This window comes from Argiope bruennichi, chromosome X2 (genome assembly GCF_947563725.1).
Source record: "Argiope bruennichi chromosome X2, qqArgBrue1.1, whole genome shotgun sequence".
In the NCBI taxonomy this organism is placed as follows: Eukaryota; Metazoa; Arthropoda; class Arachnida; order Araneae; family Araneidae; genus Argiope; species Argiope bruennichi.
The window spans coordinates 124,893,215-124,921,034 of NC_079163.1; the positions used below are offsets into that span (position 1 = coordinate 124,893,215).

At 29.9% G+C, this 27,820-nt stretch overlaps 1 protein-coding gene across 1 annotated transcript in view; it reads left to right on the forward strand.

Moving 5' to 3' along the window:
* The first annotated feature begins 4,303 nt into the window (after positions 1-4,303).
* The window catches only part of LOC129960600 (glucose-6-phosphate 1-dehydrogenase-like), a 57,633-nt gene continuing 34,116 nt past the window's right edge, over positions 4,304-27,820 (forward strand). The window contains exon 1 of the mRNA XM_056074105.1: positions 4,304-4,600. Within this exon, the coding sequence (XP_055930080.1) occupies positions 4,487-4,600 (114 nt within the window). The 5' untranslated portion in view covers positions 4,304-4,486. The remainder of the gene's footprint in view (positions 4,601-27,820) is intronic.

The window sequence follows — 27,820 nt, forward strand, 5'->3', positions numbered from 1 at the left end:
ATTTTCTATTAGTTCTTAGAGATGCATAATCCACGATTTTTTGAATAACAAATAATATTGCTATTGTTATTTTTAAATATGCGTTCTAAATATCGGTTATTTCAATCATATTATTAATTAAAAAATATTACTTAATATTAAATATAAAATTTATTAATTGTAATTAATACTTAATTTACTAATTTAAGTAACGTGTGATTGAATTAATTTATCTGTTTCAGCTTACTTCTTAAATTTTATTTTTTTTCTCAAAACTATTTATTTAATTTATTAATTAGAGTGAACCATTTTCTGGAAAAGATGAGTTAAAAATATATGTCATTTCTTTAAAATGTTTACTTTAGTCCTATATTCTACCAATAGATGGCGCCAGCAATAAACAGAGTACATGTAATCAAAGTCAATCATGTCGCGAGCAATTAAAAATGATCTGTATGGAATATTGCATCATCAAATACGGATATCGGTCACTCCCGTAAAGTGGAGCGGTGACTTCGCACTTTCCAGTGAAGCCTCGCACTTTCCGGTGAAATCACTGCTCCGATAAATTTCAGTGATATGCAATTCAATGATACGATACGATAATTCCAATAACCGGTCCGTTCACTTTTCAATCCAATCACAGATTTCTTTCGACAGCTTCTATTGGACAGATCGTATCGATTGTTACTTTGCAGTGAAGTCACCGCTCCGGCAAATTTCAGTGATATCGTATCGATTGTTACTCTCTATCGTGATATAAAACCTGTAATCGAAATATCATCAGTAAGATCGTATCAAGGATTTGAATCACACCCCTTTTTGAAAAGTATTGATCACTTGTATTTGTGATTTTTTGATATTGGTTACGTAATAACTGCTCTGAAAATATTCGTCATCCCTAATTCTCAAACAACATTTTTTGTACGCTTTTTGGAATAATGAGTATCTAGTGGATTCCAAAGAGCCGGCTTCTCATGAAAAAATTGGAAATCACACGACGATACAATGTTCTTAACTGCCATTTTTTGAAGAAACAGAATAGGAGTGAGTCGGAAATATACAAACTACTTTTTATAAATTCATTTGCGTCAATCGTGCCATTCTTAGCAAACTACGTCACTGTCAAAGTCTCACATGATTGGTTGAATTTCATTTGCAAACGATCTTTCTCTCACTATTGTCTACATTTTAAAGCTGGTTGAAAACAGCTCATGAAGACGAAAATCTTGCTTGACCGGTTGCCTACAGGCATAAACAGAAAACTGTCAATGAAAGTGTAAGCGGTATTTGCCCGCGTGATAAAAGCTTAAGCCCTTTCCATCGGCAACATTTATTGAAGATGCGATAATAAATAACAAAGTTACAAAGGCGTTCCATTTTTTTTTGTTTTGTTGACGACTATACAATATGCAAGAAACTTCAAAAGGCACTAAAATTTTTTAATGCAATGCCTTGATATAAACTTCTGGCATGAAAATGTTAGTTATTGCTTAATAATTAATTTAATTTGAGATTTTAGTCCAAAATATTAGCTAAAATAATTTCCCTTTAAAAGACAAGTATTGTATAATATTATACAGTGTTGTAAAAACATTATTGAAAATCCTAGCTTGAACAACGATAAACAATATTTTGAAGACTACTTTGTAAATTCTACATACATCTACCTTGGTCAAAAATGTGATGATACTTCTGCAAATTATGCATTTAAAAATACTATATAGCAGTTTATTATTTATTTTATATATCTTACCTGATGTTATCAGACAGAATGGATAAATTTTTGACATTTTGTATTTTATTTATTTTACCTAAAATAAATTAATGTTATAAAATGAAAGAAAATCAAATAAAGAATACTAAAAGAAAAATAATTAATTACGTATTAAATATATTTTTTCCTCCAGCACTTAATAAAAATAAAACAAGTAAAATTGTTATGTTTAAGCAAACTATCAAGAGTTTTGATGAATAGCCTTGTTTTACAAATAACTTTATTTTTTATTTTTCTTATTTTTGAAATTTTAATATACATGCATTAAAAAGGGGTAAATGGTTTCGCAGTAATATTCTTTTATTTCCCATGTATTTGAAAATTATATTTGAATCTAGCTTCCATAATCTCTTCTAATAGTAGACCTTAGTTACAAGAAAAATCGCTTCCTCTTTGACTTGAAATCGCGTTCTTTATTTGAAATTTAAAATAATTATTAAACTAAAAGGGTAAGAAAAAATTAACTAAAAGCTCATATTCTTATCGAGCCAAACACCCAATTATCCTAATCGACGTTCCCTTTGCAACACGTCGCTGGTTTAGTAGATAAGACACTGCTTGCAAACCAAATGGTTCCGGACTTGAATCTGAAGGTAAGTGTAAAACAGGAATATGAAAATTCGGGTTTAAAAATAAACGAAAGTTGCTTCTAAAAAAAAGGAATTTTTTCATACTCGAATAACTAATTTTAATGTAAATGTTATTTTTAACATTAATATTAAACTAATTTGGTGAATACCGGGAAAATTATATTATACAGTATCGGAACCCTTTATTGATCAATATAACAAAAGTCTTACATTTTACATACAATATTGGTTTCTCAAATTTTACAATATTGTATGCTACTTGGGTTAAGTAACGATCTCAAACAATTCAAAGTTTTTGAATAAGATAATAAATGTTTTATTATTTGTTCAATGGCGTGTCTATATACTATATACTATAAGTTAATAGTTCTATAGAATTGTAAAAAGGTTCAAATATGCTAAGTACTTCTAATGTTTATAAAGTAAGTACATATTTGAAAATGCAGTAAATTAAGCATCATGAATAACTATTATAAATTTATTACAGTATCTTTATTATTAGCACAAACATTAACATTGCAGAATTATGTAACGTGATCAGCACTATATAATTAAAAGTATCCGGACACCTACATCCATTTCTTATACTATAGATGCGTTTATTCGCTAGTAGAACAAGCTATTGTGCTGTATTTCGAATGTCGGATAATATCGTGAAGATATCATAACAATGTTTTTGGGTATTTTTTGATTACTAATCTGAAGTGGTGTCAGCTTTTTCTGTATTGTCAGTTACTATACTATAAAGAAAGCTTGGGATGCACACTATTCTTGTAAAAGGGAATCGCTGTATCAACATTCTGCGCATCTAATTATTAAAGAAGATGATTTGTGTTTATGAACAGTGTAACAACTGAAAATTTGTAATGGAAAAAGCAGGATTCTGACTAGTCAATTATTAAGTTCACAAAATTTTAATATAATCTTAGTAATTAATAATTTATAGAATTTGTATTTTCTACAAATTTATTAATTTGGCAACTTGTCTAATGACATTTTTAAAGAAATTTGCCTGCCACTCTTCTAGTACCAGTCTTACTTACCTGTTAACTTAAAGTATCCAGCAACACTGTTATGAAGTCTACACGTTGTTGGCCGCCATTCAGCATGACAGACAACATCATAGAGATATCGTATAATATCTATTTTGCTAATAGCGTTTATTACACAAGATATTGTACGATACTTCCGCAATATCGTTCGATATTCTGAATGTCAAACTACATTGGAAAATAGGGAAACAGATTTGTTGGGCATTGTATACCATACAGTAGACAACTTCCATGTCGGAAACTCGCCATCGTAAGTATCTATTTATCTTCGGACTTTATAAAAGAACTTGAGGATAATAATAATTCAAATTATACCACATTAGTTTTGATGCAATGAATTTTCCGTATGAAATATTCGATGATACTCTTTTCTTAGTTATTAAGAAGTCATTAAAAAAAGTTTGAATCTACTTTCATGTCTAAATCCTTAAGGCTTTTATGCCATTAGATTTCACAGTTTTTTTTAAACTTTCATGTTACGACGTATATAAAGAAATAGCACTCCACTTACTCGAGTTCAGACAGATTTCATGGTTGCTTATATAACATCATGTTTTACATTTTTTTTTCTTTCCCCTAGAAAACCAGAATGGTTCCCAAATTACTTGGATTAATTCTTTTCGATAAAAATTGATTTAAGAATCAGTAAAAAATTCTTCGAAACATTGTTCTTTTTCGAGTTTAAATAATTATTTATTTTTCGACTTTGGGCTTTACCGTTTTTTACAAAATTGCTGAATGAGAGTGGTATTACAACAAAAATATCTGAAATTTCGAAATCTGTTTCGTTTCGTATCGTCCTAGTTTTCTGATTCTAACAGCCAATAGGAGAGCCAATTCTGCAAAGGCCTAGCCGATCGACTGTTCTTCAGTTTCGGATCCGTTCGGTTATGCGCAAATGTCAAACACATTGCATTGGATAGAGACGGTATTGTTTTGATTTTAGATTGGGACGAACCGTCAACCTGGGTTGTGTTCAAAGCATCTCTTCCTCGCGCTCCTTTCGTGTAGAGAAAGGGTCTGTATCGGTAAGCGAAGCGCGAGATTCACGAAGTTATTACCAATTTCGATCAAATACTTTGGAAAAAATGGATCCTGAAGCATCTCCACAAAGTATTGCTTTACTTAAGGAAGCTATTTTGCATTTAGACCATCCACTTATAGAAAAATCAAATTATGTGTTTGTTGTTCTTGGTGCGTCAGTAAGTGTTTAGTTTTTGTTTTTTAAAACCGAAAGTATACTTTCAGTTTTTTAAATATTTTGTTCAATAACTTTTATAAGAATGTATTGTGGTAAATATAAAAAAATTATAGCATCTAAAATATTATTTTCTGCTGGTTTAAAGATTTATTAAAATTTGTAAAGTTACAAACAAATAAAATTTGTAAAGAAAGTTCTTTCTTTCCATCAGATCAACTAATAGAAGCTGGTATTTAATCTGTTATATTTCTGATAAGTTTTTCGAAAAAACTGAAAAAAATATACAGCAGGAAAATTAACATCACGGAAAACATTCGAATTTTAATTTTATTCAATAAATGCGAGTTTTAGAAATTTATATTAGGAAAAGAATTCATTATGTTTTTCCTTAGTTGGAATGTTTTGCTGCAAATATATTTTGTTCTTCGTTTCAAATTATATTTCATGCATGGAAATGCAACTGAATTTTCACTGCTATTGTTAAAATAAAAAAAAATTTCATTTTTCTTATTATTAGTGATGTTATGACATTACAATTCATTACTATGTGTTGAGAGTGAAAGAAAGCATTACTTTATCCATTTGCATTAACTTCTTATTTGTAAAGTCATTTACATGCTAGGTGAGATGCTATTCACATAATGTTAAATATCTAAAGGTATATAATTAAATGATCCATAGTTATTTTAGTTTAAATTCAGTTATTAGTTTATTTAATTACTAAATAATAAAAGCAATGACCCTGACTATTCACTAAAAGTAGTTTCTTAAATGAACAATTTCAACTTAAATTATAAAATTTATATAGCTTTTAAAATAAACATATAAGAATTAAGGAGCATGTTGACAAAGATTTTTTATTATTATCTTTTATGTTTAATGTCTAAAAGTACAAGGATATTTCTTGCAGACTTTTTTCTTTTTAAAAGAATATTTCACATATAAAATTGACAGTGTAATTTTTTGTGGAAACAAAGATACAAATTAGTTGAATGATATTTTTGTTCAACATATAGTGTCTGTTAATGAAATAATTAACTTTGTAGGGATACAGAAGCATTAAGTAGAAAGAAAAGAATTGGAAACAAAGACTCTTTTATTTTTTACTGATTTAGAAAATTATATAGTATTTAGGTTTTTTTCTTTCTATGTGTAACAATCATATTACTAAAATCATTAATATTATTAAGGAATTATTAATTGTAAATTTAGTGCGAGATCCCAGATATATATTTATTTGAATTTTATTTAGTATGCTAGTTTATTTAGAGATATAATGGTCAAGGTACAAAAAATTATTTATTTTATGTACCTTAATTCATTTGCATTGATGGTTTTGTGCATTTTATCTATATTAGTATGTGTGTGCAGATATTATAGCTTGTATTACATTGCACTGTGATGCCTTTTGTTACAATTTGCATTTAAACAACAAATAATATTTTTTACAAAATTTCCTTTTCTAGATAATTTTGAAACATTCAGTTGTTAGTTAATATAAATTGGACGTTCTACTTGATATAGGTGGGGTTTAACAATAGAATTGTAATAAAGTAATGTCAATTTTTAATTAATTGTAATAAAAAAATTAAACTTCAAAGTAAATGATTTCAGATATTTTTTTTTTTTGCATTCCTTACTCTCATTTATAAAAATTTATTCAAATGGGGATGAATGATAAAAAGTTATAAAAGTGTTATATAAAAATAATTACACAGGCAGGAGATCATATTGTCACATTTATTTACAAAAAATTAACAGAACAATATTTTTAATTAATTTTTATTTATTGGTGATTAGTCTTTTTTTTTTTTTAATTTTGATAATTATTCCTTTTTTTAAAAAAAATGTTTTAAACCCTACATCTACCTTTTTTTTTAAAGAGAAAGATCTGCAATTCTGCAGCAACTTCTTCTCTCGAAACCATGTGGTAGAACAGATATTCATTGTTATTGTGAGTATTCTTGACGTCAAATATCAAAACTAGATTAAATTGTTGAGCTGTTTTAAATTATCTCTCTATAAAGTGAGATATTTTCCATGAGTATTAAGCTGTCAAAGGAATGATGTTAGATTGTTGAGGAATTTTAAGTATTATTTCAAAATTAAATAAATTATTGATTCTACATTTTAAAAAGTTGTGGGTAATGCGATTTTATTATGACCTGTCCCTATATATTTTGTTACGATATGTATTATTTATGAATTTTCTTGTATTGAAAATTACTTCAGAGAAAAGAAAAATATTGATTATTTTATATATATATAATTTACATTAAGTGAAGTCAAATGGAGATTTTGATTTGACTCTTTTAATAGAGGTTGAAATAATTGATCAGAAAAGATGCTGACTTGAAATATATGAAGAATGGTTAATCATACTGGTTTTTTTACTGATATTTACGAATGCATGTATTTGCAGAAGCCTCTGGATTTTATTAAGTATGCCATTGCTGTGAACATATTATTTTACTTTTTTATTAAATTTGATTCTTCAGACCTTTTTAGAAATTCAGTTAATGAACTAAAAGTCTTTTTTTTTTAATTATTGGAGTTTTTTTAATAAAGTTTTTTCAAATGGTTTATTTTTGTATAATTTTCTTTTATATATTCTTTGTTCCCAAACATTTCACTTACAGCATGAAATCATAAAAATTGGTTTGAAGATAAAAATATTATACTAAAATTTGTTTGTCAGTAGATCTTAGCATTTATCTCATACTATTTTTATTATTTATTATATAAGTTCTTTGATATTTATTATATTGATTGCATATTGGCTTTAACTTGAAAGTCATTGCTTAACTGAGATCCAGTAAGCAAATTCTTCATAGTGATTTGGAGCATGTTACTTATTCTTGGTAATGATTGATTATCAAACACTTTGCTTTTAGATTTGCATAATGGATAATTTGAATAACCAGAGGGTATGGCATTTTTCATATTATTTAGTTTTTATTTGCTGTGGGCTTTATCAAATTTATGTCTTGCTAGCAATTTATTTTTATTTCTTTTCTTTGGTGTTAACTATTCAGGGATTTAATTCTAAAGCATATTCTTAATTTTTGGCACATCTTACCAATTAGAGGATCTTGCAATAGAAAAATGAAATCTGAATAGCCAGATTAAATTTAACTTTTGATGACAATTTGTTATCGGTTTAGCTTATTTCTATTTCAATACTTCCTTGTTAAAAAATTCATTTGACAAATGCAGATTTATATTTGAAGATATGAATTGGATGACTCTGTCGAAAGAACATTGTCATGTTAAATTTCTGCATTTTGATGAAATATCTGTTTAAAAGTTCTTATTAATCTCTGTATTCCAATAAATTTCTCTACAGAAATCTTCATAATGGCAAAATTTAATTTCTATAAAATTGGAGAAAATAATTACTTTAAGGTGTCTTGTTAAAGGGAAGTATAGAGCTATATTTGTAATTGACATTTAAGTGTATCAACCTCAGAATATAGCATCTTTAAGTCTTTTCTAATAATTCAACATGTCCTGGTGATCAGAATTTGTTTTGTTTGCAGCTGTCTTAAAGGTAAGTCCTGAAAGCTGCCTAAATGAAGGAAGACTCTAAAGCAATTTCTTAAGTGTTAAAAGTAAAATGATGTTATATCTAGGGACTGTGTCAGACAGTGCTAACTTTCAAAGAAGCATGCTTTCTTCAGAACTTATATAAGAATTGTAAATAAATGACAGGAAGAATTTATTATTTCTTGATTAGTTGGCAGCCTATGTATTTTTAATTTTTTTGTGATGCTTTTTTTTCACTTTTGTTTTGTTTATGCATTCATTCAATAAATTATATTTAGAAGATGTGGACCTTAGGCATTTTGAGGTGAAACCAAACCATATTAGAAACCATACTGAACATCCTTAGAGATGGAAACTTCAAACTTAGATGTCTCATATATTTCCATCTATAAGAGGTGTTTATTTTTAGAAGTGTGATTGAAAAGTATCATGATTTCATAACTAAAATTAAAAGATAGTTTTTATTTTCTTTCATGCAGCATGCGATTATTTATGTTATTCAATGCACAATGTTCATTAATAAACTATGAATAATTCTGTTTTGCTAGAATACAATTGAGTCGTGCACTCGGCGTTTTTTTTTTTTTTTTTTTCTCTTCCATACAATTACAGACATTTAAGTAGGCAGAAAATAGGCCCCACAAGTAATTTTATAAATGCAAAGAACAATGGTCTGCCAGGGGTGCAGACGTACTAACGAACCTATTCTGTGTAGTCTAATCACTCGGAAGACCTTGGTAGCAGGAAGTCACTATCGGTGACTTTTGTTTATCCTTCCTCGCTGCATTCACGTGAAGGGTTTTTCCTTCTACTCCTTTAATCATTTATCTGACGCATGTTGCTCTATAAAGTGTTACATTTTTGATACATCACGATTTTTTTCGACCATTCACGTGTTTTATTTTTGATCGAACCATACTGATAATTCAAAAGAATGTTTCTGCCAGCTGTCAGATGGGTTGATAATGCTTTGCGTTTTTAATGTCAAACATCTTATCTTTAATATATGAAAATCTATTGCATCAAAATTTGATGTGAATTTTTGAGGTGAATTTGCAAATGAAAATGTCTTCATTTTTGACTGTTGTAAATGACTCACTCTTTTAAATTATATGTTAATTAATAAAAATGGTCATTTGTGCGAAAAACCTTTTTCGTTAGCATAAATTCACCGAAGGTAATATTTTCATTCTGTTTTACAAAAAACTTTTAAGGTATCTGAATTGGAATTAATATATATATATATATTTTTCTTAAATGAAAACATGTAAAACCCTATAGATGTTTTATAGAATATTAACTTATTAGATGCATAAATGAAGATTGTTGTAAAATTTTTTCATACACTAGTGGCAATACTCCATCAGGAATAAGATAGTACATTTATTATTAGAAATACATACAGGTGTTTTCAAAGCAATCATACCGTTTCTCTGCTGGAGCAAGTTGTGTTATGAAGCATCAAACATCAGAATTATACTTTTCCCAAAAGGTTTCCACTGTTTTCACATCTTGTATATGTTACTGCAAATAGTCATTAGTGTAATAGTTTGCACCAAAAATCGCAAAAAATAATTTAAAAAAAACTAGGAAAATAAATATTTAAAGAATTTGAGAAAGAGCAATGCAAAAATTTATCAAAATAATGGTTGCTGTCATTTATTTTTACTACTGTAATAAAAGATAGTTTTTTAAGGTTGACAGTTATCAGTTATTTTGCTATATCATATGACTAACATAAAAAAAAAGGCCTACAAGTTAATATCAAGCTATTGCTTCATATTCTTATGAAGAGCTAAATTACTCAATAGGTAGTTAGTTGATCTTTGCACTTTAGACTATCGTTATTGAGAGACAAGCTTTCGCTAAGCAATATTAATGCTTGACAAAAATTTAATAATTTGATTTCTTTGAATAGAAGACTGGAAGTTCATTTTGCATTATATTTATTGCAAGAATGACTATTTCTTAATAGTCGTTAATTAGACATGCAAATAACTAAACGATAAACTGTATTACACAACAAAAATTTCTTCTGTTAGTTGCATACATAATATAATGTATTAATTATGGATTTATTCATTATTTATATTGGTGGTACAACGAATATGTGATAGTTATAAGAATGTTGTAACTCAAAGGTTATTAAAATAATCCACTTCAGACATTTGGAAAAAAGACACCACTTTCAGTTTAAAAAAACAAACAAATATTTAAAAAGGAAAATCAAATATACTATTTTGATATTAACTAACAATGAAATTTTTTAACTCAGTCATATTCTATTTAATTTTTAGCTTATTAATGTTTGGAAGCACATGCTACTAAATCTTTATTTGAGAGCATAGATTAAGAATACTTGTTTAGAAAGAGGTACATTTATTATGAATATCCTCTTGGACCTGTTTGGTTTCAAACTTTTATTTCTGTCTTACTCTCTTTTATTCTATTGGGTTGTGGGCGCTTCAATTTTCAAAAGGTTAATGCGAAATGAGCAGTGAAATTGATCCCCATTCCCCCAATTAAAGCATACAAAATCATTGCAAAAAGAAAGTATAATTTCAGGAAATGACCATAACCTCGTACAATAAAATGGGCATATTTGACTTAATCCTTTAAAAATTGTTAATGCATATATATGTAAAAAAAGAAGTTAAGATAGAAAATGAAATTCTCTTTCAATCTGGCACAATCAGGTGAAAAATATTTCGGATCAAGCCATAAAGAAAATGATTTTCGTACCCTCTCAATTCTGTTTCGAAAACTGACATATGGTAATCTAATTTTTGGAGGTTTCTTTTAAAAGAAGCCCAATTTCATTTGTAGTGCTATGCAGAAGTTTCAATATATAATGCATTTGACAATTAGAATAAACTTTATGTGTTGTAGAATAAACTGTAAACTGCTCAATAACAATACTTAAATGTACAGTGAGAGTCAAAAGAAAATAAGCACCCATGATTGATATAGAAAATGTTTTATTTCAAATATATTATTGACTTATAATATAAAGTAGTTGTATACATTTGTCAATTTATTCATGAAGGATGTAAAAACTAGTAAACATTCAATTCAATTCAATTCAAAATGCAAAAAGAAATAATTCAACTAAAAAAAACCATCAGATTTCAAGCGTCAAAAAAAAAAAAAAAAAAAAAAAGTAAACAGGAAACACTGACACCGACAAAAACAGTGAAAGCTGCAATATTAATATTTTGTCTGCAATCTTTTAGATTTTATCGCTGCCTTTAATTGTCTAGGCATAGCTGTGACAAGTTTTTTGTCAGTTCGTGAGGGATTTTTTGCCATTTTTCTATGACAATTAATTTCAACTCTTCCTTATTAGAAATGATTCTTTGGCTTACATTTTTTTTAAAGAAATGTCCATAAATTTTAAATGGGATATAGATCAGATGACTGTGGAAGATGGTCCAAAGTCTTTGCAACACGATAGAATTACTATTTTTTTCAAAATCTTTGATGTTGGAAGATCTAGCTTTGTAACAATTCTAAATTCACAACACTAGGGGCAACATTATCTTTTAAAATATTTAAGTTTTTCCATTTTGTTCTTTGTACATTCGGCAAATACTATATTACAGACCTCTGCTGCCACCATACCCCCTCATGTTTAATTGTCTTAACTGAATACTTATAATTGGATTCTTCATTTTTTGGTTTCCATATTTTTGCGAGCTTCTGTGTGCCAAATAATTCAGTTTCTTTTCTCATCACTAAATAACATATCACAAAAATCTAAATCCTTATTAAGGTATTTTTAGACAAACAGCAGGCGTTTCTTTTTTTTACGCGATTTCGTGATTTCTTACATGGAATCCTGCCATGTTCATCAAGAGTCCTCCTTACAGTGTTTGCACTTACTGTCTTCGCTGATCTTTGTGAAATCCTTTGAGATATTTTAACAGCACTTTTAGCTGGATTAGCTTTGATCTCTTGTACGACTGCTCTCACTTCTGTATTCGTAAGTCGTCTTGGTCTCCCTATTTTCTGAAAATCTTTAATCAGTTTATATTTGGAATATTTGTCAAGAGTTTTCTTGACTGTGCAATGGCTACTTTAAACATTTTTTTTTTCTATTTCATGTAAGGATTTATTATTTTCCTTTAAGTTTATTATCAGTTTTCCCTTTTCTACTGTTGTTTGCTTCCCCATCGCAAAATCTCTGAGATTTTTCTAGAAATTTACATAAATTCAGGCAGAATATAAGACTTTAACTTATATTAAGATCCTCTAAGAGAAAAGTGGCGATACCTATAAAATTAAAACATTTGAAAGAGAAAGAGTTATGAGTGTTTACTTTTTTTGACGCATAAAACTGGATGTTCTTATGCTCAAATTGAGTTATTTCTTTATGTATTTTATTTTAATTGAATGTTTATAAGTTATTCGATTCTGTTTAAATAAGTTAATAATTGTATATATCGACTTTATATTATAAGTCAGTAATATATTTGTAATAACACTTTCTCTAAATCAGTCGTAATTACTTTCTTTTGACTCTCACTGTATTTCAATTATAAGAAATATGATATTATGATCAAACGTGCAAAATATTTGGGAAATGTTGTACAATCAATCTAACACTGTTCTTTAACTATATTTGTGGTAAATTGTATTATATCAGAGTGCAGAGTTTTGTAATGCATTGCATTGTTTCATGATTTCAATGCAATAATTTTTATGCTATAAAAAGAAAAAAAAAATCGCTGCTTAAAAAAATCACTGTAATCTTAGTTATTCTGAAAATGAGAAGCAAATTATTTAAATTTTTTCTTTTTTTCGCCACAATGAATTGAAAAGAATATTACAGTAAAGGAAGTGATTTTTTTAAAAAAATTTAGTACATATTATTTACCTTATTTTTATGACATATAGAATAATAATTTAGAAATAAAAAAAAAGGATTTATTTTAGATTTTGAGACAAAAGAAAAAGTTCATGCAATATTTGGTATTAATGCTTTTAGAATAATCATATTCAAAGTTACGTCATAATCAAAAGTGCAGTTCAAGTAATTAATAATCATTACATAGTGAACAAGATCATAAATAGCTTTCTCTGAAATCAAACATTTTTTTTAAGTTTGAAATTGATAGAACCGTTTGAAATATGCATACAACTGAATGGGATTTGCTTTTTTTGTAAGACAGTTATTTATATATATTTTAATTAAAACCGAGTGCGATTTGTTTTAATTTAAGTAAGTTATCTGTGAAAATGTTTCGTGGGAAATTTTGGCTTAAGCAGGGTTTTAAATCGGCTTTCTAAACGTGCTGAAGGGGAGAGGAAAAAAAACAGTGAATCAATGTTTCTTTAATAAATAGCCAGGCGAAGTTTTTTTTTATTAATTCTTTCAAAACTTATTATTTTTAGCGAATAAATCAAGTTTTTTACATTCTTATTAAGCTGATTAGACAATCTAGCTTTAAAATTCTGCTTACATCAGTGCATGTAAGTAATGGGTAATTTCGCAGGTCATTGAAAGGATTTGCATTACTGAGTGCGAATTTTGTCCTTTTTTTTCTCGCCTCCGTCCCAAACTGCTTAACTCAGCATTAGGACTTGAAGGAAAATGGATGCATCTTTTGGAGGGAAAAATATCTAGCCTACTAGCAGTTATTTTAAGGTAGCTTCCCATACTCGTCGCAAGGCAGCAATAATGATAAACGTCGCAGGGAGATGATATTCTTTTTGTCAAATGAAATCGTAGGAATAAAATTCACATCGTTTTATGTAGTTTTTAAGCGAATTATTTTTGCAAATAAATGTGTAGAACTAGTTGGTATTTAATAATAATAAAACTCCTATTCCAATGAGGTTTATTGTACTTTTTTTTGATCGGCCATTGAGCAAAAAAGAATTCAAAATAAACGAAACGAATGCAAAATTTGGCAATATGTATGTAAGAGTGTGAAAAATGATAAGTATTATATTTGGTCGATTATCATTTACGTTTCAGAGAAATATATATTGTATTTTCATTTCAAAAATTAGATTGCTTTACTTATGAAGGTAAGCACTGGAGTGAACTCGATTGCATCCAGTTATTTGGATTTCAAAGAATTAACGTTCGATTGACGTAGGCTAGTCTGTTACCTCGAATTATTTTGTTGCATTTATATACAAATTTGCTTTATTTCAAAAGTAAGTTGACCAATTAGTTAATATTGCATCTAAATGGCTATTAGTTAATAATAAATTACCAATTAGTTAGTATAACTAATTGGTAATGTTATATTAATTAATACCAATTAGTTAATATAACATTTAAGTACAGGACTCTAGATTACAACCAGATCTACCGCTCATGATTTAATCCATCAAACTACTGCAAAGTTCGTTGTACGTTAGCCCGTGTATACCTTTAACTTCACGCCCAACTTCTGCATGATTAAAATTTTAAGCACTTTGTAAAACGTGGGGATTATTTACCTAATAGGGAAAGAAGTGTAACGAACATGCTCATTAGGGCCAAAAGGTTAAAGTTTGACATTAATTTAACGAATCAAATTCAAACGGTAAATCTTTGACTTTGCGTTAATCCTTTCCCGTACGAATGATCTCTATCTAATTAGGCGGTTATTTTTTCCCGCAATCTAAATAAGATTTGAATGGTTTTTTTTTTTTTTTTTTTGCTTCGAAATTGTATTTTGTTAGTTTCACTTGAGAATTTGGTAATTAGATGCTTTGATCTGATATATCAAATAATTTGCAAGTGATTAATAATGCAAACAAGTTTTTTTAGGGAGGGGATTATTATGAGACAATTGATATTGATTTCTCTTTTTAGGTCCTTGTGAAGTCTAAAAAAATGTACATATGCTTTTGAATAAATAAAGTGCAGAAGGTTTTATTTACCTGACGTTTGTTTGCTATATTTTCGAAATCCAAAAGTTTTAAAAATGTATTTCAAACTTTGGCACATTTAATTAGAGTTTAAAAAAGTTCAAAAGATTCTTAAACTTTTTCAATTCGCAACTTTTTTTCGCAGCTTTAAAGAAACTTTTCCTTTCAGTTATATATATATATATATATATATATATATATATGTATTACTGAATGTTACTGAAATTCTTTTTCTTTTATCAAAAAGAAAAGATTACAAATTTATTTTATTTCATATATTTACACAAAAGTATACTTGCTGTATTAATTTTAGTTGCATAAGCTTTTCCCGCTTTTGGAGTTCAGAGAGGGTTATTTTCGGATGGACCTGGAAATTTCGTATTCAGATGACGAGGATGACGACTAAGTCGGCAATCCTCATTCAAAATTTTTGTACCACACCAGTGAGAGAACGTTTGACCTTCGTCGTCAGATGCAGAGTTAAGTCTCACATATACAGCAGCACTTTGGTAATATTGAGTTTCGAATCTCTAACTCTTCGGCCCTGAAACCGAGACCTCACCACCATATTACCATGGCTCCACCCCCATACCTTCTTTTTAATAGAAGAAATCTGCAGTCCCTTGCTACAATCATATTTTGTATGAGAGATATTAACTCGAGTGTTTTGAGTTTGAAAATGTCCTCCCCCCCCCCTTTGGAGGCCTAGTAGTTTCCATTTCCACCGAAGAACTGTCTTGCTAGTGTGTGTAATGCACGTTGCAGCTGTCGAGGTCAAAAATCAGAAAAAACAGCGGAAACGTGGGATACGAGTTCAGGTGTCATACTCTTCTTCTGACTGCGATTCAAAATTATGTTTCGTTCTAATATAGTTCCAGTGTTCTTTCAAAATGGGACTTTAATATAACTAAAGTAAACTGAACTTTATTTTTACTTTCTTGTATATCAAGTGTACATGGAAAAGTATTGCAGTGGACGGAAACTTCAGCATGAAGAATGATAAACTTTATGAATTTCTGCATTTATATCCTCCCCCTCGCTCGCGAAATAAAAAAAAAAAAGATGCATGTCTGTCTGAATGTGAATAAGATTAACATAGAAACGGAACAACCGATGTAATTGAAATTTGATATATGCTTTTCACACTGAAATGATTTAAATTTTAGATAACCTTTCCGCACACAATTTTTATGTTTTTCAGTACTCGACTTTCTATATATTTTGCTTATTTTACTCCGTAAATCAACAAAATATGCTATGAAAAATCGTATATAAAAGAAAAAAAAATTTCAGTACGCTTATATTCACATTGAATAAAAATATTTTATATATTCTTAATTATTTTATTTATTTACTTCCTCTTTGCGACTTCGTCTTGAAATAATTTTAAATACTTGCTTATTACTTATAAATTTGCTTGCTTATATGTGGCTATAATTAAAAATTAATTTTGGAAATTTTATGAAAATCTTGGAAAAGAAATAGCTTGGCAACTGGCAGTAATTGGTATCGTTATTGAATAAATAAACTTTTGAATTATAAGATCCCGTAAAAATAATTTTTTTTGGGGGGGGGGTATTGTTACCAAAGTTATCATTGGAAGCAGCATAAAATGAAAAAAAAAAAAAAAAAAAATCAGTGATAGGCAACTCTTGATCGGTAATGGTTATTTTTTATGTTAAGATTTTTCTTATGTCAACCCGAAATATTTAGTTCTTACATCTGCATAAAATTATGTTTGACTACAGGTTACGAGATGTATCATATTCTGGAAATACACGAAAACGTCGAGGTAGGAAGTTTCGTTAAAAAAGATTTTTTTTTTTTTTTTTAGCTGAGAATTTCGTTTTTTTCTCGATCTGGCAGCGATGAGTCGCTTGAGCAGATCGTCCGATAATTTTGCATTGTCGATTAAAGTTTAATGATCTGTCACTGTGAGTTATCTTTACAGTTTTTTCTACCATTAAGGAATCTGACTGAATTATGTTATCAAAGCTCGCGAAAATACTGTCAGATTTTCCAGATGTTCGAAAATCCCTAGTTGGTGTCAGGCCCCAATAGCAACGCTAGAAAACTTTTGGTTCTGGGGCCAGTTACTTTCTTTCTTATATGTATCAGTTTTAACTCTTTTTCCAGGAAACTTTGTTTTTGGAAACAATTTTCTTTCGAAGTAGTGGCGTCCACGTTACTCAACCCTTTATTTCCATTATTACAAGATTCGTTAATTTAAGAATGTTTTACAAAGTTTGCTGTAATCATTCGTACATATAAGGCAGTTTGTATCCCTACACTGAAAGTTATATAATATAATATAATATAATATAATATAATATAATATAACGATGAATTTGCTCAGTGGCATGTACTTTGATAACTCAAAGTACTTCTCATTTAACGGATGCTAAAAGCATTTATGTACCTTAGTTTGTTCAATCTTTCATATAAAAACATTTGAACGACACTTTGACTTTCGAATTAATGAAATCTCCTGATTGGATGACTCATTCCATTTGTGATAATTTTTGTATATCTAAAATGAGAATGTAATAAGGACATCTCTGAGGTACTCAAGGATATCTTTGAAATTATTAATTACAGTTTTAAATGGTGGAAATTCTGTATTTTTATGCACGAATCAGACACGTAATTAAATGCGAAAGGGATAATTATAATAATACATTTTATATTTAGCAAAAATCATGTTAAATTTTGACACGTACTAAACCAGTACCATGAATAATATTAGAAATTCCATTAACTATCTGTACCTGAAGGCTCTTAGTTTTGCTAATAATTGATGTCTAATACTTTCGAAGTTTAACTTTTTTTCCTCGGTTCTTTTGTTAGAGGGAAAGAATTGCGAATTTGTTTTCTGCTATTTCTGACCAATGAAATTTGATAGGTGGACTTGCTATGTTTATTGAGCTGCGAACGGAATTTATTAAATTTCTTAACAGTTCTCGATAAAATCAGGTTATGTGCTTCATTGTCGACATCGCATTTTGTTCAGGTTCATTCTGTTATCTTTTCTGATGAAAGTGTTTAATATATTACTGTTTGGTAAAAAAAGAAAAAAAAAATTATTGAGTAAGACTGTCTTGACCAATTCTTCGGCAGCTAAAGTTTGAAGAAGTTCATTTTCTGGGTGGATAAATAAATTTGGAGAATAATGCAGGTCACTCCAGCTGAGAACGAGTTTCCTGTTGGCCTCATTGTGAAATGTTGGAAAATATTACTTCTCCCTCAACAGACTTACAAAACGTGATTTTCGCAATTAAAAGGAAATTAAAATGTGTTCGCAGATGTATATTGACAATTGCAAAACGTGGTAAAAGATCCGTGTTGATAAAAAAAAAAGTATAATTTTTTCATTTATTTAAAAGTTTTGTGCTCAGTGATTCAAGTTATTTGCCTTTTTTCCTATAAAAAATGTTTGAAGTATTTTTAATACTTTTTTCCTGCTTTGTTTTACATGGATTTCTAATGATTTCTGCATAATATTTCGTGTTAAATCCCTTTGGTTGAAGAAAAACGATTATTAGAGGGTTGTTTTGGGTAGAAAATTTTGGGATATATGGGAAAAATGTGTGACTTTATTTAATTAATTTATCGAATATTATCATTGGGATAGCACAATATAAAAAGATCCTTTGATTTTATTGAAAAATTAATTTTTATTTTCAAAGTGTTAATGCTGATCTTTAAATTCCATTTGTAAGACAAGTCAAAACAAAATATATGTTGCTTAACTCAATTTTTTTTCTTTTTTACGCACAAGAACATTAAATTTTTCTTCTAAGATCTTAAAAGTTTCGTACTGTAATCTAGTATTTTATGAAACGTTTTTTCGGAGATATAAATTATATTTTGAAAATTCAGTAAATACCGGCATTAAATTAAAAAAAAAATTACAATATTCTATTACAACTTGGATGTGAAGATTTAAAACTAATTTAAATGAAATTTAGTTCTGAAACCAATCATTTTTCATGTTGAACAGAAAAATAGCCATATTTATTTTTTTAAAATAAACTTTACCCACTAACCTGAACTGATCAATTTATTCAATTTGAAAAATGATTTGATATAGCTTGTCTCTGAATTCCTGTAATTACATTTTCATTAAAATAACGGCAATACTACTCATGTAGCTATTTTCATTATACTAAAAACGAAGGAAAAATATTAGTTTTCTGTTGTCTTATTATTGACACGTTATTTACAGATATTTTTGCTCATAGTCATACTTAAGTAGATGAAAGTGTATTTTTTCCTTCAACATCTTCCGTAATAACTGGCATTATAATAACTGTCATTTTACTTCTAATTCTGCGACATCATGTAAAATGATACACTGACACTAGGGTAGCTTTTAAAAAAAAACACATTTAAATTATGTTTGCTTTTTGTGAAACAAAAAGCCAACATACACACACAATTACACAACACAATTACACAACAATTACACACAATTACACAACATACACATTTACAATTATTTGTAATTATTATCAGGCTTTGTTGTTAAAAAGCCTTGAATTATGTTTGTCTCGCTAGAGTATCTCTGACTGACTGAATTACTTGCAATTAACACCTTCTGTCTACAGATGCCGCTGTTCTTTAAGGTGCTATGCATTTTATACAGTACAAAATGCTCTTTTCTAGTGACATAGATTCTTCTTCTTTAGTGATATAATTTTTTTCTCTTTAGAAACAAAGATTAATTTTCGTTTCTAAAGAGAGAGAGAAACAAGGAAATTTTAAGGAAATTCAATTGCTATACACTAAGTCATTAAGAATTATCATTAAGCGAAAAATGTAATGATAAAATGTCATAGTAAAACGCATGCATGAATCGTTTCTTTCCTTCGCCTAATGACATTTTCGTTAATTGCATTAAAATCATTTCCCTTTTCGAAAGATTGGAAATTTATGAGTGGAAAATGATATATGATGAGTAGAGAATGAGGTGTAATTATTACAGTGTATAAAGATGGAATAATGGGTGTCATTTAACATATACATGCTAATCACAAACTGACTACTCCGACATGCCGGAAAGCACATGGAAAAACTTGAATGACCAGACCGTCGCTTCAACAACACTGGCGGAAACTGTGGTTGAATCCTAAAGGCCATCCCCGGCCACGGTACAACCCTTCCCTAAGGAAGTACGTCCCGTCATCGATGGGAGGAGTCAAATTAGATGAACACTACATATATCTTGTGAAAATCGGCAATTCTTCGTCAACTTCCTTTCATATCATTTTTTTTATTCGTATTCCTCGTAACCTTTCTCCTTTTCCAGTGTCTGTTTGATTATTATTGCTAAAGAGAGAGTATGGCGGGAACAGGATTACCTATATACATATATCCAAGACAGCGCCTCCTCTTCATTCAGACATGTTTTTTCTACTTTACCATCCATTGAGAATTCTCCACAGTTCATGGCCATGTGCCAGTCTATGTTTTCCCAGAGCACCCGCCCTCCTTACTGGGACGTTAATCTAACTGAATCCATTTCATTACCACTCACCTTCACCGTATATCGAATGTGGGCATTAAACATGTTTTAAAACTATGAAATTCCCTATTCGACATGTTAGCTTTGAACATTGCTTGTTTAGATGTCCATGATATCCTTTATGTTAGATCTCATTCACATTTCGGAATTTAATTTATATCTTCAAAAGCTTCTGTGCGTGCAATTTCTTTTTTTAGATTGTTAACTGGAATATCCGTTATTTTGACTGTTTTGTTGAGTAAATAGGCACTCAAAAGTTGTTCCGATTAGAGCATTAATCGCCCTCTGCATTTCTTATATGTGCGACAAAGCAATGTTCATCGCTTTGTTGTACATACGTGAAATGAAAGCAATGTTTATAAAACAAATGACTTCCTTTCTTGGTATTACATTTCTTTTATATATAATTTCTATATTTATATTAGCGAACATTTATGTTTGTTATTGGTCTTTTTGCATTAAAATGCAAGTTTTTGACATATTGCATTTACTGAAGATAAAGCAAATAAGAAAGAGAAAGCAAGAAACAACCTTCCTTTTAATTTTCAGACTATGCTTGTGGTCTGATAAATAATAATTGTCTCAAGAAACGTTCTAGTTGTCAATTTGAATTGTATGTTATGTATGTAGCCTTTTTTTCTTTTCTATTTTTACTGAAAAATGGTTTTTGATATTATATGTAACATATTCCAGAAGCTGCATTAGTGTCCAGAAATTTGCCTTATCAGTTAGGTATCTTTTGAACTAAAATACTTTTCGCTCTGTTTGGTTTTTCAGTAATAATATCGTAATTGAACTTAATTGGTTTCAAGTCTAAAAATGAAAGACAAAAAGTAGGAGAAAAAATATTTTGTCGACCATTAAATATATTGAAAGACTATAACTTCATATCTCACCTGCTGAGAGATAGCCAAATAAATAAATTAAAAAAATTAAAAAATCGTCACACACGCACACACACACACAATTTTTCGGATAGCTTTTTTTTTTTTTTTTTTTTTTTTTTTTTTTAATTCTGAAGTCTTGTTTTAATTTTGGTGCGACTTTTAATAGAAGAAATCGTATTTTGATAGTGAAACGTATAGAATTTTGCCGTGCAACCACTTTGATGGAATAGTTTTTAGTTTATCTAATTTTCTGCGTGAGATCTATATCTGAATCCGTTTATTTTCGGAAGATTTTATCCTCATTTTTGAAATATTTCAACCGACAGAATAGACCTCTAATTTAACGGATGTCTTTGGATATTTAATTTATGAATTATTATCACAACAGAATCAATTTTAATATTTTTATCAAGACCCATATGAAAGTAAATCAACTAAATGCGTTAAGTTATAGTGTGATGATGTCTGCTTGTCATTGTTATCAGGATTGAAATTTAGGATTACAATTTCCGAATTGTGATGAAGTGTGAAAAAATAAGATTTAAGCATATGTAAATTGCTTGTGTAGAATGAATTTAAAAAAAAATTGAAACCCATTCAACCCTGAAGATTTTGCAAGTAGAAAGCTGTACAGAATCGCTAAATCTGTGCCGTAATCTAAGATTATTGGATTACAGTCAAAAGCGTGTATAGAAACTTGCACAGATCTTTTTGCCAAATGTCCTGGGTATGATTGGCGTGCCCTACAACTTTTAGTATTTGGGGCTTCAGTCAGGTCTATAGTTATATCAAATACATTTTTAATTATAATGATATTAAACGATAGGTTTTGGTACTACAAAAATTTCGGAGTATTTTGTTTTTCAAAAGTTTCCATGATTTATACCGAAGTTTAAGAATTTTCATAATCTATTTTCATTCCTTTAACTACTGCCCCCCTAATTTTTGAATAAAATAAATAAATAAAATAACAATTTACACAACTTGTCAAACTCTTAGCCAAAATCGAATAGCTAACTTTTATTCATTTTTTTGCTTGCGTTCGACCTGCTTCGAAACGAAAATTGAATTATCTGGTTTTGGATCACGAGTATTTCTACTTCTGCGCTTTGGCTAAATCTTAAAATGGAATTCAAAAGGCAAATCCTTGAAGGTTTTATTTGCTTATAATATTTTTATCTTAATTATAATAAAGGAAGTGAAATCTTTAAATTTTATTCCTTTCTAAGATATTTGTTTATAGTATTGCTGGATTCACAATGTTGTTATTATTCTTCACACTTTTTTGAATCATTGTACACTAAGATTATGCCTACCTTAGGTTACTTTAATCTGCTTTTTTTCTTTGTTTATAATTCTCTTTCTTTCAAAATATTTAGCTTCTGGTGTTTTATTGTTTACTTTGGCGCATTTAATATGTAGTTAAAAATAGAAACAACCGAATTCAATTTATCATTCTGTCCCTCTTTTGTGATTTTATCTCATTGAAAATTCTTCCTGTGGGTTTTTGTTTTAATTCGCGGGTTCTTGCATCACGTCTGTGATGGTTCTACAAAAGCTGTTTTCAAAGTAGTTTCGTAATTGGGAAGACAAAGATTTTCTGTTTGATAGTAATAATTGTGCAAGTTAAGAATGTTGGTCTGTAAAGAACAAAGACTTTACAAAAATCAGATCGGCATCCTTTGTTATATAAATGATAGGGTATTGTTTTTGACTTTTTCCCCCCTGTGACATCTTGACCTTTCGTTTATTTACTCCCCCCCCCGTATGTATGTTTTGATTCCGTTTCTTCGTGGTTAATGGGACTGGAGACACCATTTTCTACTCAAGTGCTGTACCAATCATTATAATTTGATATATGGATCTGACCGCATGATAAGAATCGAGTGATCTGTTGTTTATATTTATGGTTGCTAGTGGTCAGTAGCACGATTATTTCTATACTCAATCAAACTGGGTTAAGCGGGCTACACAGTTTGCTTGCGAGACTTTCACCTACTTGGCACGTAGTAGTCCTTTCCATTTGAATGCTTGTCTTCCCGTTGCAACTGGGTCAGCACTTTCTATCGATCAACCGATACTAATTAGTTGAAAAATGAATTTCCTGTAGGCGGCGTTCCCTATTGTTGTTATTCATGCACTTTGCAAGTGGAATTTCACTTGATATAAATTTTGAATTCGGAAAATGATAAAATGTACGATATTGCCTTGCCTGATAAGTGTTACATTGTTGAGTATACCTGGAAGCTGACTTTTAAAGTTTGCTTTGTTATTTTTTAGAGTTGTCAATCTTAGACAAGTTCGTGATAATTTTGCATTTAATGGAGGGAAATGAGGTGCGACCATCCGTCAGTTTGAAAACAATTCAATGTGACTTTATCTTACTCTAGGAGACAATCAATTTTTCATTGATTGATGTATGCCAGTTTTTCGTTTACTCGAGGACTCGCCTTTATTAATTCATTTTTTGTTGTTTTTTCCCTTTTTATCTTTGTTGTTAATTTTTCTTTTGCTTTTAATAAAAGTGTCAGTTTATCTTTGTAATTTTTTTAAAAAAAACTTTTATTATTTTATCGCAAAAATTTTATCTTTTATCCGTTCTCAGTTGCTGAAAACTGCGATAAATCTATTTTTCACTATATCGCGAAGCTGTACTGAAGAACATTTGCTTGTATTTTGTGCGATTACTCTAAATAATCTAAAGACAAGAAGATTACACGTTAAATTTTAATTCCAAATGTTAAATCATACTTGCTAAAACGTGCGTTATTAAAAGTTCGTTTAAAAAAGATTTTCTATGTGAAATGTTACAGATAAATTAATTGAACAGAACTGAATTAGAGAAATTAAACGTATACTTTTCTGTGCAAAAATTTCGCGAGTCTTTCAAGGTTGATAGAATACAAAAAAGTAATCATTGTGCAAATAGTAAAGCATCCTGTTTTTCCTCTTTTTTTTTTTTTTTCCCCTTCCCTCCCTAATTTAACAAAACCCATTTGTGGCGACTTGATCAGACGGCCGCCTGACTAAATTTTGACCTTGAAAAGATTTGTTTTTACTTTTGAAAGCATGGTTTAGCTTTCCTCTGAGTAAAAATTAAATGGCTTTTATTTTCAGACCTAAAATTTGTAGGTAACAAGGGAGCGTGTGAAAGAAAAAAATTGCCAAAGTGAGTATCAGATCTCATGGGTAGGTGGATAAAAACTAGTACTTTAAATTAAAATTTTAAAACTAATTTAAGCCTGGAAATAATGAATAGATGATAGAAAAATGACTAGCTATTGAAGTCTATTTATTTTGTGTTCTTGAAAGCTTTTCCCTTAAAAAAAAAAGATACAAACGTATGTGTTATCCATTAATATACCGTTATTTCATTACAATACATGAGTGTGATTAGAAAAGACATAAAAATTATTTAAATAAAATATGCCAACTAATTGGAAGGCCTTATCTTCTGGCTGGTTAACTACAAATTTTACTTGATAACACATAAGAACTTTTTAATAGGCTTTTCACGATTAAAGATTAAATTTCTTAACTTAAACTGTACATAACTGCCTAAAATAGATATTGTTTTGATATGCTGCTATATTTTATGTCGTTGTTTCGAGTAAAATTCATTTAGTAGGTAATCATAATTTCTTCTCGGAACTTCTAACCCTGTTTAAAACTTTTTAATGCACCCTCCAGCATGGAGCTATTTTTAATCGCTATTCAGATTCAGCACTTATTAATAGATCCAAAGACTTGCAACGATGTCAATTTCTTATTTATATGCACCTTTTAATATTATGGTATAATATAATTAATGTGAATCAGTGTATAATAACGTTGATCGGGATAACTGAGACACGAATTCTACGTTGCTCGATGCAGAAGGATTTTGATCCGATTACCATACCGTACATATTGTGCAGATTCACTTCGCGTTTGGTTTTAATTTAAATAAATTCTGAAGTGCCCTTTGATTTTGCGTGCTTGATTATCGATGTATAATATTATATTTTAATGTGGAAATATATGGAACCAGCATAGATTCTACTTTTAATTTCTTTCGGAAACGAAGAAGAAGAAGCCTTTTCGTCCTTGAAACGATAATTGTGTTTGGAAATGTGTTACCATAACTGCGGAGAATCGATTTTGAAATTAGCAATGAGAAATTCAAAATGTGATATTTAGTAAACAATAACTTGCAAATAATTGCAATCGTGAATTCATTTATTTATCAGTCTCATAAACTACACGGACAATAAATAAAATACTTATTTTTTTAACTTTAAACAACGTAAGAAACATCAAATATTGATGAAATAATGAAAACGGCTTGAAATTGAAGAGGAATAATGTAAGAAATCAAGCAAAAAATATTTTACAAAATTGCCAAACATTCAAGAAATTTTTTGTGTAATAATAATACCAAAAACTGATATTATTAGAGAATATATATATTTTTTTAATTTTAAAAAAGTGTACCTTCTAAAATTCCAACGCCAAGATTCCGTTTAATTTTTACTTAATTAGAATTTCAAAAATCGCACTACGAGGTACACATTTCTACGCTCCAAGGCTCATATGTGCCAAATTTGGTACTGTAGATCAAACGGTCTGGTCTATAGAAGGCAAACACACACACACACACACACACACACACACACACACACACACACACACACACACACACACACACACACACACACACACACACACACACACACACACACACACACACACACACACACACACACACACACACACACACACACACACACACACACAGCTTTTTTCTTTTCTCGTGTACGAAAGTATTGTTATGAATTCGGTGTTCTTTCGATTTGTTAGTCGATGAAGCTTTTTTATTTTCTCCTGTACGAAAGTATTGTTATGAATTCGGAGTTCTTTCGATTTGTTAGTCGATGAAAAAACAGTCCTTTAAAAGTCTAAAATATTTATTCCAGAAAATTCCAGCAAATTCAGGACTTTACACGAACCAAATATTACAATTTCGCACTTGAGTACAGCTTAATTCTGTAGTAACTAACAGCAGAATAATAAATTTCAAAATGTCTCTGACGATCAGATCACAAGCAATACACAGCAGCACACTACAACAAACAGTAGGTATCCTAGTGATCTGGTCTGCCTTCCAGATTCCCCTTTCCTCAATCTGCTGCTTTGAGCTTTATTTCTTCCTTTCCTCGACGGCAAGCGAGGGAGCTCTCTATGAGAAACTGTCGCCGCTGTATTTGCTTCTCATGACCTCCGAAAACCCCATGTGTTGGCCGTGCTTGGCAACCCATTAGACGGGTGGTGCACTGTGGTCCCTGGTGTATCAATCGGCTGGTTACTAGCTACCTGAGTAGTTAGTCTACTAAGTATAAATCAAAGGGGTCAATTCTTGGACTTGATGTTAAGGGTGATCACTGTCCTCGGGAGTGACTCCCACCGTGTAGGTTCCGGCTAGTATTAAGTGAATGCCGAGGCTGGGAATGGCCAGAACCGGTAATTGCTTTCCCTCGCTGGGCTCCATGGTTGGCGGTGCCGTCGGGCCTGAACTACCTTCAATATCATATGGGCCCTAAAAAGAAATCTCCCTTCAGTGGGCATAATTTTGTTCCAAATAACCTTAATCAATGTTTTGACACATTATTTTTTTTTTATCATGAAACGCATTTCTGCACAAAATGAAACTTTTAATGAACACAAAATGAAACCATTCTTAGTACAAAAAGCATTTTCTGCAATCCTTGGAGAAGTAACTTCAATTCGAAAACTTCGCTCTGGAGATTTGTTAGGAGAGGTTTCAAATCCAAAGCGATCTCAACAGATTTTGGAAATAAAGTCACTCGGTACCATTCCTATAACTATCAGTCCTCACACTACTCTTAACTTTTTAAAAGGGGTTATAACATGTGGAGAACTGTTTAACGACACCATAGAACATATAACGCCGGAATGAAAAAGTCAAGAAGTGACTCATGTTCGTCAGATTTAAATACGAAGAGAAGGGCAGCTCCTTGACACGAAACATTTCGTATTAACATTTCACTCCCCTAAATTATAATGGCGGGTTATATTAGGTGTTCAGTTATTATATTAGGTGTCCACTATATTCTCAATCCTCTCAGATGCTTTCAATGTCAGAGATATGGCCATTCGAAAACTGCATGCCGCAGGACATTTACATGCTCCCGTTGTTCTCGGTCTGGTCACGACTCTCTCTGACACATTTATTTAATCCGAAGGAGTTCCCCAAGGAAGTATATTCAATGTGTATTTATTTATTGCTCACATTTCTAGCATTCTTACGTCACTTCAACCACCGATCGATCGCTGGTACCCTTTATATTGATGACTGACAGATTTCTTGCCAGGGTTGCGATATGTATTATATACAACG